The sequence below is a fragment of the Enhydra lutris genome, unplaced genomic scaffold (assembly GCF_002288905.1).
Source record: "Enhydra lutris kenyoni isolate GAN:26980312 unplaced genomic scaffold, ASM228890v2 scaffoldscaffold55, whole genome shotgun sequence".
Lineage (NCBI taxonomy): Eukaryota > Metazoa > Chordata > Mammalia > Carnivora > Mustelidae > Enhydra > Enhydra lutris.
In genome coordinates this window covers 7,364,940-7,378,479 of record NW_019154139.1, presented here as the reverse complement: position 1 = coordinate 7,378,479, position 13,540 = coordinate 7,364,940, and the positions used below count along the sequence as shown (strand labels likewise).

The following is a 13,540-nucleotide window of genomic DNA, read 5'->3' as shown; positions in this document are numbered from 1 at the left end:
GAGCCACCCAGGTGCCCCTTAGAAGTTGGCATCTTAACCTCTGTACTATGATGGTACAGGGTTGCAGTAGGGACTAAAAGCGGCACCACATGTGCTGGGATCCTGATATCAGGCTGTCCCTCCATGGGGGAGAGACCAGGGATGGACTAGTAGTGAGCCTCGCTTGGCCTGGCCCACACACACAGCTGGGCACGGGTCTCTCCCCCTTTATTCATCCACTTAACAAGTATTTACTAAGCACCCATGAAGTGCCCGGATCTGTGCCCTTCAGGGACCCACAGTCCACTGGGAGCCATGGAAACAGCCCTGGGGTCTGGGCCTGACTCCACCACTGAACCCCAGTGTGACCTTGGACAAAACACTTCCATCCTGCACATTAGCTGCGTGTCTATAAAGGGCCCCTCCTACTTTATCCTGGAAATAATGGGCATGAAAAGGTTCAGTTCTGCCCAGCAGTGATCAGGATCTTGGAGGCCTCCCTCCCTGGAGGAAGGTGGGCTTGAGTGGGGCCAGAAGAAGCAAGAAGGGTCTGGGCGGTCAGAACAGAGGGGAGGCCATGTGCACAGTGGCCCAGGATGTTGGTGTCAGAGAGCTGGGTTTAGGATTCTAATCCTGAGTGTCAGCCATCTACTAGCTGTGTCACCTTGGCCACACACAGCTTAGTCTCTCTGAGCCTTGGTTTGTACCCACTGTCAAACGGGGGTGACAATACGCCCTGCACGATCGGGCTATGAGAACGGAATCCGAAAATCATACAAGGCAGTTGGCTCAATGGCCAGGCACAGTGAGTCCAGAAAACATTCACTCTTCCGATACTTTTTGTTTATTACTCATGCTTCTTCAGTTCAGGTTAAAGTTTTTATTTATTTCTTTGTCAGGGAGAGTTAGTGAGCAAACACAAGCAGGGGGAGCGGCAGGCAGAGGGACAAGCAGGCTCCCCACGGAGCAAGGAGCCGATGCGGGACTTGATCCCAGGACCCTGGGATCATGACCTGAGCTGAAGGCAGATGTTTAACCCACTGAGCCACCCAGGCACCCCTCTAATTCAGTTAAGTTTACAATTAAGATCCTTTCTAACGACAGTAGTCCCTGAGTCGTACAGCATTTTCTAGCTGGTCCATATCCGAGTCTCGTGTCTACTGTGCACGGACAGGCAGGGGGGCATTTACCCTACTGCATGGTGAGGCCGCTGGGGCCCGGCAAGGCCGCTCACTTGCCTGAGGAAAGTTCCCAGATGTGGACTTCTGATTGAATTGGGGGACTCCACCATTTTCCAGTCTTTGTTGGCAAATGCTGGCTAAGCTGTGCTCTGTGCTGGGTGCTGGGGACCAGAGATGACTACGACTCTGGCTCTGGGCTCCAGGAGCTCATCAGGTAGGGAGATGGACAAAGGCACAGGTTGTTACAACATCCTTGTTGCCCCTTTGGTGCCTGGACCGTAGTTACCATTCCTTTGTTTGTGATTGGTGTCCCCCACCGGACTGGAGCCTCCATGAGGCCTGGGCTGTCTTTCCTGTGACAGTGGTGTCCCTGACTCCTCGCCCTTGCCTGCCACATAAGGCGCCCACAGTAATACAGCCTTGGAGGGGGAAGGGATGTTGGGTGCTGTTACTGAGCACTAACCGTGGGCCCGCCATGTTCCAGACTTCCCACATTCTCGCTCCTATGGGCCTGGGCACCACCCACATGTCCTCTCTTGCGAAGAGTTCTAAGACATTGCGTGGTGAAAGAAGCCAGTTGTAGAACAATAGGTACAATATGATCTCGCTTATGTAAAAAAAAAAAAAAGGGGGAGAAAATCCTCACAAAGCAAAACCGAGCATCCTTTCTAGGTCCATAGGGACATATGTAAATTCCCAGAAAAGATTTGTAGGGAAACAGATCAGAGCACGAGGCACGCTCCCTCCTCCTCTGGGGAGGAGCCGGGGTGGGGGTCGGGATGGGGGTGATCCTGGGGAGCACTTGCTCTCTCTGCAGCATATCAGCCCTCTACAGTAACACTACTGCTTGCTGAGTTTTAGAAATAAAAAAGATCATCTTGAATTCCAAAATAAAAAATTATTCCTTTCCCCTCCCCACAGTAAAAGGACAAAGGGAAGCCTGAGTTCTGGGTCAGCCCCATCATGTACAAGCTGTGTGACCTGGGCAGCCAGTGACCCCTCCTGGGGCCTCACCCCCTTGTCAGTAACATGGGGTAACAGTGGATATCCCTTCCCACCCCACCCCCCCACCCTACACACATGCCCCGCCATTGCCTGGGAGGGCTGCACAGGGTCTCCGGAGAGACTAAGCCACTGCACCCTGTGTCTTGTCGCTCCAGGATGAAAGTGTAACTCAGCTTGGTCAGGAGCTGGCTCAGAAGCTTGGGCTTCGAGTTCGGAAAGCATATAAGAGGCCCCAGGTAAGGTGGGCTCTGGGCACTGAGGGTGGGCGAGGGTGGAGATGGGGAGATCTGAAGGAGGACCAGGCACCTTTGGGCAGAAGTGGGTGAGGGCGGCCAGGGCCGGCCCAGAACAGAGGGGATTGATAACAGGTGATCTTCTCTCTCTCGGCTGAAAGCCCTGGACCGACGTCCAGAACCTTTTGGGAAAGGAAAGAACAGCCAAAGCGTGCAGTTCGCCTTAGATGCCAGCTGCTAAAACCTGTTCCCTCCCTTGCCCTGGCTGATTTAAACACCCAGAGACGGCCTGAGTTGACACTGATGTCCTTCGGCCTTGTGTTCTCAAATAACCTCTTTAGGATGCGTCCTGGAGACATGGGCATCCATGTGGCTCTTTGAGATCCACGTTTATTCACTTGGCACCTCTTTTATGTCGGAAAGCCGCATGGGGGAGAGGGAATGCCTCTAGAGTCATTTGTGACCTTGAGCAACTTAGTTCTCTCTCCCCTGGGGTTTCTGCATCTGGAACATCAGGACCCTTACGCCTGCCTCGGGGGGTTTGTGGGAGGATCACAAAGAAAGAATGTTTGAGGTAGTGCCTGCCACACAGTAGGAGCACGTATGTGGAAGTCCTCTGCCCTGGTCCTAGTTACAGGAAGAAAATGCCCGAATCTGACCCCGAGACAGGGCAGGTAACTTCGGGCCGGCCTAGGGGCAGGGAGCCTTAGGGTAGGACCCTGTAGTGGCCTATAGAACCCCAGCAGCCTGTGTTGGGGCCCCTCTGCTCCCCCGGCTGATGGGACCCAGAGCATCTTTCCAGTCTTCATCTCTCCCCACTTCTCTAATCTCTGCAGGAACTGGAAACATTTTCTCTGCTCAGTAATGGCACTGCGGCTGGCGTGGCAGATCAGGTAGGATGGGGGGCAGGAGCCCCAGCCCCCTCCCTGCCTCCAGTGCCAACCTGTCACGAGAGCTTTGGATTCACTCTCTGGGGCATAATGACCCCAGCAGTGGGTTCAGAGCCATCGCACTGAAGGGCTGGGCTCAATCTGTCCTAGTCTGGCCAGGCACCAGCCCTGGGAGGAGGAGGTGACTGACTGCCTTGACCTAGGCCAGACTCACGGATAGCTCTAGGGATTCAGAGCACACCTCTTAAGAGGGGTCTCCTGGGACCACAGGGTCAAAGTGTGGGGACAGGCTGTGACAGCTGTTGGCGGGCAGCTGGCCTAGTCGTAATGACCTTTTGGCTTCGTCACCCTTCCTGCCGCCGTTGCTTTCCTCCCCAGTGGCCTTTCTGCATCTCAGCCTCTAGGTCTCTAATGTCCTCCCTCTGCCTACTTTCTTTGCCTTTCCGTTTCCAGGACCCAGCTACAGCACGCACCCCCACTGAGGCCCTTCCTGGTACCCCCGCCCAGGTGGCTGATGGGGAGATGCACAGAAATTGGGGGCAGAGCTCAGACCTGGGGTCCCATGGGGACGAGCCCAGCCTGCTGCTGTGAGAGCTGTTCTTTTTTTTTTTTTTTTTAAAGATTTTATTTATTTGACAGACAGAGATCACAAGTGGGCAAAGAGGCAGGCAGAGAGAGAGGAGGAAGCAGGCTCCCCACCGAGCAGAGAGCCCGATGCGGGGCCCGATCCCAGGACCCTGGGATTGTGACCCGAGCCGAAGGCAGAGGCCTTAACCCACTGAGCCACTCAGGTGCCCCATGAGAGCTGTTCTTGAGCAGAACCTTTACCTCTGAGCCTCGGATTTCGAACCTGTGAAATGAGGGTGTTCTGTCCCTCAGCTAGAGCAAGGGAGCAGACCCTGTGAAGTGTGGCATCCCCGGGAGCCACGAGGAGCAGTCAGCATTATCCTAGCTTTTGGATGTCCCCACTCCCAGGGCCAAGACGCTCGTGCAAACCTGGCTCATCCTGGGGGCGGGGCAGGACCTGGCACGCGGGCGCGCGCAGACACACACACACACACACACACACACACACACATACACACTCACACTCACACTGGACATGCCCATTGCTCACTGCGCATGCTCAGGTGGACTTTGAGGCTTTCTGGAAGACAAGGGACAGGCCCTTGGAACACTGATGGAGGCTGGGGTCCTGCCTCTTTGTTGTACATAAGGGGAGACTGAGGTATAGAGCAAGGAGGGGACTTGGCAAACATCGCACAGCGAGGCAGCTGCAGGCCTGTCTGCCTTCCGGGTGTTACGAGGCTTTCATTCCTTCACTCAGCAAACTCCCAGGGAACCCTTTCTTGGCCCTGGGCTGGGTACTGGGGCATAGCTGAGTCAGGCAGGCACATCCTTGAACTTGGGGACTTCTGGGTGCCCAGGGAGGCAGATATGGCTCTGTCTGTGTAGCATTGCTCATGGATTGTAACCAGAAATTTGGGGGCCTGGCATATGGTGGATGCTGAAAAACAAACACAAACAAAAAACACATTTGGTCTAACCAACTGCCATGGACTGGGCGACTTATAAACAACAGAAATTCATTTCTCACAGTTCTCGAGACTGGGAAGTCCAAGGTCAAGGTGCTGGCACATTCGGTATCTGGCGAGGACCCACGCATCCTGGTTCACAGATGGCACCTTCTAGCTATAACCTCACATTGCAGAAGCGGTGAGGTAGCTCCCTGGGGTCTCTTTTGTAAGGGCACTAATCCCGTTCAAGGGTGCTTCACCCTCATGACCTAATCACCTCCCAAAGGCCCCACTCTTAATACTATCCCCTTAGGGGGTAGGATTTCAACATATGAATTTGATGTATCTTGAACATCTGGCAAATATTCAGACCATAGCAGTGAATGAGTGACTGAAGAATTGTAAATAATTTCACAATGCCTTAAAAGGGTACTACTTACCCCTATTACAAAGAAGATACCAAGGCCCAACGAGTTAGATGACTTGTGTGAGTCCACTGAGCCTAGGGCTAGACATAGTAAGCAAAACATTTGTGGTTCCTGCCTTCAAAGCACTCAAGTCCAGGGTAAATGGATACTAGTGTGATAATTTCTGGTTACAAACCATCATGAGAGCTGTAAAGGCAAAGTGTGGGTAGCCACGGGCCACTGGAATAAGGAGGCCTGATTTAGATTGGGCATCAGTGATCTTTCAAATGAGACCTGAAGGTTGAGGAGTAGGCAGGGGCACGGTGTGCTGGTAAAGCTGCATTTCAGACAGGGGAGGGATGTGCAAAGGCCCTGAGGCTAGGAGGAGCCAAGAGAGTGGGAGGGACCAAGTGGAAGGGAGGCAGGGCCCTAGTGGGGCTAGAACAGTAGATCATAGAACTCACAGCGCAACTGGAGGAGACAACAAACAAAAAGTGATCAGTGCCGTGGAGATGGTTGGCTGGGGAATGCTGGGGCGTTGGGAGGGGTTGCAGTTTTAAACAGTGAGCAACGAAGGCCTCAATGAGAAGGAGACACTGGAGCAAAGACCTGCAGATGAGGGATGTGCCTTGAGGAGGTCTGGGGGAGGAGGCAGGGGGAATGGTGAGTGCAAAGGCCCTGAGGCAGGCATGTGCCCAGTGTGTGGGGACAATAGCCAGGAGGCCATGGTAGCTAGAGGCTGGGATGCAGGGCTCCTCTTTCCTCTCGCCAGAGGTGATAGGGAGGCAGGAAGTCATTTCAGGATGATCTTATTCAGAGTTCCTAGATATCAAGGGTTCCTCCCTTATTCCTGGAGCTAAAGAAATGGGGGCTCCCTTTTGTTGTTTTCTGCTGATAGTGTTATAACAGCACCTTATAGGACTGTGCTGGGATGACCCTGGTTGGGTATGTGGTGGGATGTTCCTACTTCTTTCCCTTCCCACAGTGACTGCCCTGGTTAAAGCCGCATGCCACTAGGGCTAGCCTCCCCTTCCTGTACCCTCAAGATGAACTCTGACAGACAGGCCTCTAGGTCTCTCCCTAGTATAGGGACCCTCCGTGGTTATTAATAAAAGTGTCTATTTAAAAGTAATCAACTCCGGATCCTCTTGCCTGGCATTCAGGCTCCCCAGCAGTCGAGTTCCTACATCCCTCTCCGGCCTCACCTCCTATTCACGCACCAGGCAGGGTGTGTGTGTGCATTTCTGCCGGGCTCTGCGACAGGCTCCTCAGAGAGCAGGACGGTGGGTTCCTCCGTTCTGTGCCTCCGCTCAGCACCCCTTTGGAGGCAGACAGGTCAGGTCTCTGCAAACTGGTGGCATAACCTAAAGGAAATGATTTGTCTCGGAGCTTTGGGTTCCTCTCTGTGGAACAGGTGATTGTGCTCAATTCCCGGGGTGCTTGTGTGGACGACCTGAAGGCAGGCAGGGGAGCCAGCAGCCAGTTACCTGCTATGTGGGTGTCCCTAGCAGGGAAAGGCAGGGACGGATGAGCCTAGCAAGACGGGCTAGAGCTGGGTGGTGGGCAGGGAGCCCGGGGAGCCCTAAACACCCTGGGCAGGGAGAGGCATGGCTTTCCCTAGCATTATTCATCTGGCCTCTCCTTCCGGCCTCATGTGAGAGCAGCAGCTCTGACCCATCACGGCAGCAAACACACCAGAGACACTGAACTGCCCATCTTTGCCAAGCCAGGGCCAGGCTCCAGGGCGTGAGGAGTGTTCTATGCGGGTGGGGGTTGGGAGTGCACAGGGCTGGGTCTGGGGTCGGGGCCGACACCCGAGTCCCAAATCAGACAAGCCCCTCTCTGGCCCGGGAGTGGCAGCTTCCCCAGGCCCCCGGACTGACATTTCCTTGCACTTGGGGGGTGGGGGAGGACAACACTGCAGGGCGCCTGGACCAAGGGTTGAGCTCACTGGGCAGTGAGGTGCTGGCCCAGCCTGGCAGGAGGCAGGACCCCAAATCCGTCTTGCTTCTGTCAGCACTGCTGCGGGTCCATGGGACAGAATGGCGAGCAGGGAGGCTCCGGTCCTCCTTCCGCCCTCGGAGGGCACGCAGAGGACATGGGGTCACCCGGGGGCCTGCCAGTGAAGGAGGACTGCAGCGGGACTGTGCAGGACTCAGAGAAGGGGAGGATGTGCCAGGATGGAGGAATGACTCAGGCCACAGCCAGAGGGGGGACACAAGGCAGGGGAGATACAGCACGCGAGTCCATCCAGGCCAACATCTTGACAGGCAAAAAGCACTTCCTAAGTTCTCTGCAAATGTCAAGTGATTTCAAACTCATAACAGTTCTAGAAGGTGGATGACTGTACCATTCTTAATCTATGGGTAAGGGAGCAGGCCCAGGGAGGGTGAGGAGCTGGGCCAGGCCCCAGAGCAAGCTGCAACCCAGCTTTCCCTCCAACAGCAGGTGCACGGGGGGCAGTGGGATCCTACCTGGACTCCTTCAGCCTGGAGCTATGATTGGGGCAGGGGACACTGGTGATTCCGGGTTTGGCACTTTTATCTTTGAGCTGCAGGCTATCCATGCAGGGCACAGCTGGGTAAAGACCAACCACCGTCCCCAGGATATGGACCCTATCCTGTGATGGGCAAGGAAACTGAGGCTCGGAGGTTATAGCTCTTTCCTCTCAGGGTACCCCTCCAGCAAGGGGCACATGTGAGGCTTGTCTAACCCCACTCCCCCTGCCTCCTGGCTCCTGCCCGTCCGGCCCTGGGTTTCATTCCAGCAATAGCCACAAGGTGGGGGTGGGGCAGGCACCGTGGCCTTCCCAGCCCATGTCTACCTGACCTTCTGTGTCCTTTCTCTCCACAGGGAACTTCCAATGGATTGGGCTCCATAGATGACATCGAAACAGGTAGTGTCCCTGATCTGAGGGCACAGGGCAGGGACGGGTCCCCAGGGAGGGCTCAGCCCTTAGCTGAGGGCTCCCTGCCCTAGCAACCCCCTGAAGCATGAAAGGAAGTAGCGGGTCTAGGAAACCACACTCCCTCTCAGGGAGGAGAGGGTGGGGGGTTGGCCACATAGTAGGGCAGCGCTGATCTCCTGTCCCCTGCCCCAAGCCAGCTCCTCCCCCAACTGGGAGTCCCCTTCTCTTCCTCACTGGCTTTCAGGAAGAGTGACAAGTGTCCCTTAGAGAGGGCGTGACTTTTCCCCAGGTAGGATAGTTAGGCCCTGAGCCAGGTCCATTCGAGAGATAGCACAGGACCGAGGGACCCTGTCCTGGTCTATGGTGGCCTTCCTTCTGGTGACTGAGCCTCCAGCCCCCGAGTCAGGCCAGCGCAGGCAGGGCTCCTGACTGGAGCTCGGAAAGGAGGGAAGGTGCTGTGTGAGGACTCTAGGGCCCCAGAGCACCTCCCCCCACCGCCAAGCAGGAACCCCTATGGCTACTGATCCCACCCTCCCATCCACAGACTGCTACGTGGACCTGCGAGGCTCTCCGGCCCCCCTACCCTCTACCCCCACGATGCCCCTGTTCCCTCATGTTCTGGACCTGCTGGCCCCCCTGGACAGCAGCAGCAGGGCCCTCCCTGGCGCTGAGAGCCTGGACGACTTTTCTGACGGGGATGTCTTTGGGCCGGAGCTGGACACCCTCCTGGACTCACTGGTGAGCCGAGTCGCCGCCCTTCTGCTCCCCGGAGCCCCTCCCCCAGCCTGGACCCCAGCATATTCATCCTCCTGTCCCACAAGCAGGGGCGGGGGGTCCCATCTCCATGTCACAGTTGGAGAAACTGAGGCCTGAGGAGGGAAAGGGACCTGCTTGGGATACAAACATGAAGCTCTATAGAACGCACAACCATGGGGCACCTGGGAGGCTCAGATGGTTAAGCGTCTGCCCTTAGCTCAGGTCACGATCTCCAGGTCCTGGGATCGAGCCCCGCATCAGGCTCCTGGCTCAGTGGGGAGCTTGCTTCTCTCTCTCCCCCTCTGCCTCTCCCCCTGCTTGTGCTCTCTCTCTCTCTCTCTCAAGTGAATAAATAAAATCTTAAAAAAAAAAAAAAGACTGCACAACCAGAGGGACCGTGAAGATCCCTGGCTCCACTCGTGGGATGGGTTGGGGCTGAGGCACAGAGGGTTGGCTTGCCTGCCTGGGGCCTGGGGAGCCTGCCTCTGCCCAGGCTAGGGTGGTCAAATTCTCCTCCAACCCCTCCTTCTGTTCCTCACCTCACAGTCCCTGGTCCAGGGTGGCCTGCCTGGCAGCGGCGTGCCCAGCGAGTTGCCCCAGCTGATACCTGTGTTCCCCGGTGGGACCCCACTGCTGCCACCTGTAGTGGGTGGCTCCATCCCCGTCTCCAGCCCCCTGCCCCCGGCCTCCTTCGGCCTTGTCATGGACCCCTCCAAGAAGCTGGCTGCCTCTGTGCTGGACGCCCTCGACCCCCCAGGCTCGGCACTGGACTCCCTCGACCTGCTGCCATACTCGGATACACGCTTGGATGCCCTCGACAGCTTTGGCTCGACCCGTGGTGCCCTGGACAAGCCCAACTCCTTTGTGGGTGAGGCCTGGGTGGGCACGGGCACCCCCACCCCCTTGGCAGTTTTCAAAATACCACGGCATCTCCAGTCTCTGGGGGGCGGAGCTGGGATCACCACTCAGTTCAGCCGAGGTCCAGACCCTCTGTCCCCATCATGGTTCAGGGCCACCGCCTCAGAGTTGCCTTGTCTCCTACAGTGTTCAGCCCAGTGTGGGGCTGAGGCCAGAGGGGCTGGGTGTCTTGTTCAAGACCAGACAGTGGAGCTGTGCTAGGCCAGGACTCTGAACTTGCAGTATAGTGCTCTCTGGCCAGCCTTCTGGGGCCCTGGGGTCGCCGGGCTGTTAGGATCCCACAGGGATGATCCTGAGGCTGGGGGAAGGGCTGCCAGGCCACAAGCTCCTTCAGCACCACTCTGAGTGGGGCGCCAGGGGCCCAGAGAGGAAGCAGAGCTGTCAGGGCCCTCGCAGGACCAGCTTTCAGATGCTTGGACCTGGCCCAGGCCACTCGTGGCTCAGGGGGATTCACGAGGCCACAGGAGCCAAAGGGAGACTTCCTGAAGTCGCTGATGGCTGAGGGAGGTCTTAAAGGAAAAAGTCCTTGCTGTCAGGGGGAGCAGGTGACACAGGCTTGCATGACTGAGGGACTGGCCGATGAGGAGGGTCGTCAGCAAGAGGGGAGGGTGGGTTGGGGGCCTTGAAGAGCTGAAGCTGGTGTCAGAGGACCTTTGAGCCACACTGAGAGCTTGGGCTTCTTCTGGGGGCAGTGGGGGCCACGGCAGGTGTAAGACAGGCTGCTCGTGCTCAGGCTGGGACACTGCTCTGTCCTTGGGCAGTGGCCTTGAGGGTAGGGTCAGGAGATCAGCACAAACGGTAGAGGCTGTGTGGCCTGGGTGGTTTCAACAACTTAGAAATGCCTATGAGAAAGTCCTCAGAGAACTTCTCATCCCTTTGGGCCAGGGCGGGTGACCCCTGTGTCTTCTTGCCCAGAGGAAACCAACTCACAGGACCATCGTCCCCCAAGTGGTACGCAGAAACCAGCCCCCTCGGTGAGTGCTTGGCGCAGATCTGTGACCAGGTACCCTGTGCCCTCTCGGGTGGAAGGGAAGTGGGTGTGGGCTCCAGAGTGGAGGTGAGCCTTCCGCATGGGATGGGGTCCTGCACCCCCCAAGGAGAGGCACCCTCAGAATGGCCTCTGCCTAGCCCTTCCAAACTGAGCTACATGCTGGGAGGGGGAGCTGAGGGCACGGCCCAACCCTTGTCTGACAGAAGAGGACATTGAGGCTCAGGGCTTAAGTAACTTCTCCAGGGTTAGTAACATCCCTGGGCTCAGGACTCATCTCATTCTGTTTAGGAGAGCCCTTGGCCAGGTAGCAGGCAGCCTGCCCTCTGCACTCTGGCCTCAGCGTAGACACTAGCTGTGTGGCCCTGGGGAAGTAACCTAACCTCTCTGGGTCTTGCCTTTTTCCCCATCTGCTGCTACTCTGGGGCTTGGGAAGTAGAGGCTGGGAGCGGGGAGGGGATGTGCATAGGCCCCGACTGGGGCCATTCCTGTTTCTCTGCTTTCATGTTAGGCTTTTGCTCAAGGGAAGGTTCTGGGTCAAGATTAGTGTCACCCATGCACCCCCTTGAGGCAAGTTCAATCCCAATGTTACAGATTCTTGGATCACGTTATAAGGAATTTCCTTATATAAAGAATTCCCTGGCCGGTAGGGTAGGAGAAAGGGGTGGGTCCTGGGCTACAGTTCTGCTCTTGGGTAGGATGGGGGGGTCATAGAGCCCCCCAACCTCTGGTGCCCAGGCTGGCTTCAGTGGCTCCAGCCAGGGTCCGGTGCCCAAGACGGCCAACCTCCTCCTGTCACAGCCCGAGCCCTCCATGCCCAACACCGCCTTGCTCATCAAGAACCCCTTGGCTGCCACCCATGAGTTCAAGCAGGCCTGCCAGCTCTGCTACCCCAAAACAGGTAATGTGACGCCTTCCTTTTCCTCTACCCCTCCGCCCAGAGACACTGGGAATCCGGAATAGCCTCCCGGGGTGACAGAGCCCTAGTGTACCAGTCAGAGGAAAATGTGGGAAAACTGGAGCCCCTCTGTGTATTTTGAGCGGGTGGGGAGTTGGGGGAAGGTGTAGAACATGGGGTTCTGGGGCTTTCAAAATTGCCACAAAGGCTAGAGGAGCAGAAGCTGGGAGTCTCCCCAGCCTCTGGGCTGCTCCTTCACAAGCCCAGGACAAGAGCTGAGTTGTGCCGCTCTCACATGGGAGTCAGGGGCCGCTGCATCACAGCCTCCCACAGCCCAGAGGCTGCCGCACGGCCATGGAGTGGCGTCCAGCTGGCTGCGGCAGAAACACGTTAGCCCACACCTCATGCCACCTCCACTTCACCATCCACTTCTCCCATGAGAGCATCTCCCTGGGTGGATACAAACCTGGCCTGGAACCCTGGAGGCAAAGGAGTCTGGGAAATGTAGTTCCTAGATTCCCAGCCCCCAAATCCAAGGGAGGTGACAGAAGCCGTTCACAGTAGATGTCCAATGCTGGGAGACAGTTTTCAGCACACCCGGAATCTTAGAATTCTAGTCTGAGACTCATTTGCCAGAATCCCGGACGTTTTAGTGCAATATTGTTTTGGGAGGCCGAGTTTAAAAGTCTTAGCAGTCTAGGATTCTCCATCTGAGGGGTATGAGTTGACAGGACCTCAGAGGCTGTCCAGTTGTTGTCCACACACTGCAGGACCTTCCCCTTTACCCCCGGCCGCATGCATGTCACCCCTGAGAGTCCTCCCAGCAAAGTGCCCGTGGACCTGCAGGGGCGGGGAGCAGGGCGCCATCTTGCTGGATGGCTGCGCCCATGATAAAGTCTTTCTTCACACGGACCTCAGGCTGCCTCCCCAGTCCACACACCCGCGGCCTCTCATGCCCTGTGGACTGCGCAGCTGGTGCTGGCACAGCCGGGTCGCATGGCGTCCCCACGGGGCTATTTCCCCGTTGTCAGTGGGGAGGAGGCCCTGGGTCAGAGACTTGACCGGAGCAGAGCTGGGAGTGTGAATTCGAGCAGCGCCCTTCCAGGCAGGATGAGAAAGGGACGGGCCTCCTCTCTGCCAGGTGCTGTCTTCCTCATTCCTTCTAGAGAAATCCTGGAGAGTCTCAGTGGTGATGGAAGGGGGGTGGGTGCTAGAAAGGGATCCTTGGAGGGGCCCCCTGTCTCTAGGGAGCATTTGGTGAGGAAAGGAGGCCCAGCTGACAGAGGTAGGTTTTTAGGCAAGGGTCCAAGTCCCACTGCTTGAGACCATCAGCTGTCACCCTTCAGCCCTCCACCTGAAATCTGTCTCTGTCCATATGTCCCCGCAGGGCCCAAAGCGGGCGACTACACCTACCGCGAGGGCCTTGAACACAAGTGTAAGCGGGACATCCTGCTTGGCCGGCTCCGGAGCTCCGAGGACCAGACCTGGAAGCGGATCCGGCCCCGGCCTACCAAGACCAGCTTTGTGGGCTCCTACTACCTGTGCAAAGGTGGGTGCGCTGCGGTGGGGGCCTAGCTCCTCTCACACCCAGCCTTGGCTCTGCCCTTCCTCACTGGTGGGCAGAGGAAGACATTCATCGAGGAGTCATCCCACAGCAGAATGAGCATCTAGGCCCTGTCTTGACAGCTCCACAGACTGGGGGAGAACATTTGAGATGTTCCATTCCAGCTAAAGCCCCTATCGAGTGTGAGGGCCAGGCGGTCCGTGGAGAGTCGTTGCTGTCACGGCTGCAGGGTCCCGAAGGACTGTGGGAAGGATGTGGGGAGAAGCCACATAAAGCACATAGGACTGGTACATAGT

The 13,540-nt window shown here is 56.9% G+C and overlaps 1 protein-coding gene across 5 annotated transcripts in view; it reads left to right on the top strand.

Annotated features, from left to right (window-relative positions):
- The window catches only part of LOC111157599 (zinc finger CCCH-type containing 7B), a 57,498-nt gene that overhangs the window by 28,445 nt on the left and 15,513 nt on the right, over positions 1-13,540 (top strand). For 2 of the 5 annotated variants that reach the window (XM_022519150.1, XM_022519149.1), the window contains exons 6-13: positions 2,321-2,401; positions 3,235-3,291; positions 8,066-8,108; positions 8,665-8,858; positions 9,423-9,744; positions 10,680-10,768; positions 11,521-11,683; positions 13,068-13,229. In XM_022519150.1, coding sequence (XP_022374858.1) covers positions 2,321-2,401; positions 3,235-3,291; positions 8,066-8,108; positions 8,665-8,858; positions 9,423-9,744; positions 10,680-10,768; positions 11,521-11,683; positions 13,068-13,229 — 1,111 coding nt within the window. The remainder of the gene's footprint in view (positions 1-2,320; positions 2,402-3,234; positions 3,292-8,065; positions 8,109-8,664; positions 8,859-9,422; positions 9,745-10,679; positions 10,769-11,520; positions 11,684-13,067; positions 13,230-13,540) is intronic. The other 3 variants (XM_022519152.1, XM_022519153.1, XM_022519151.1) reach the window with 2 other exon arrangements.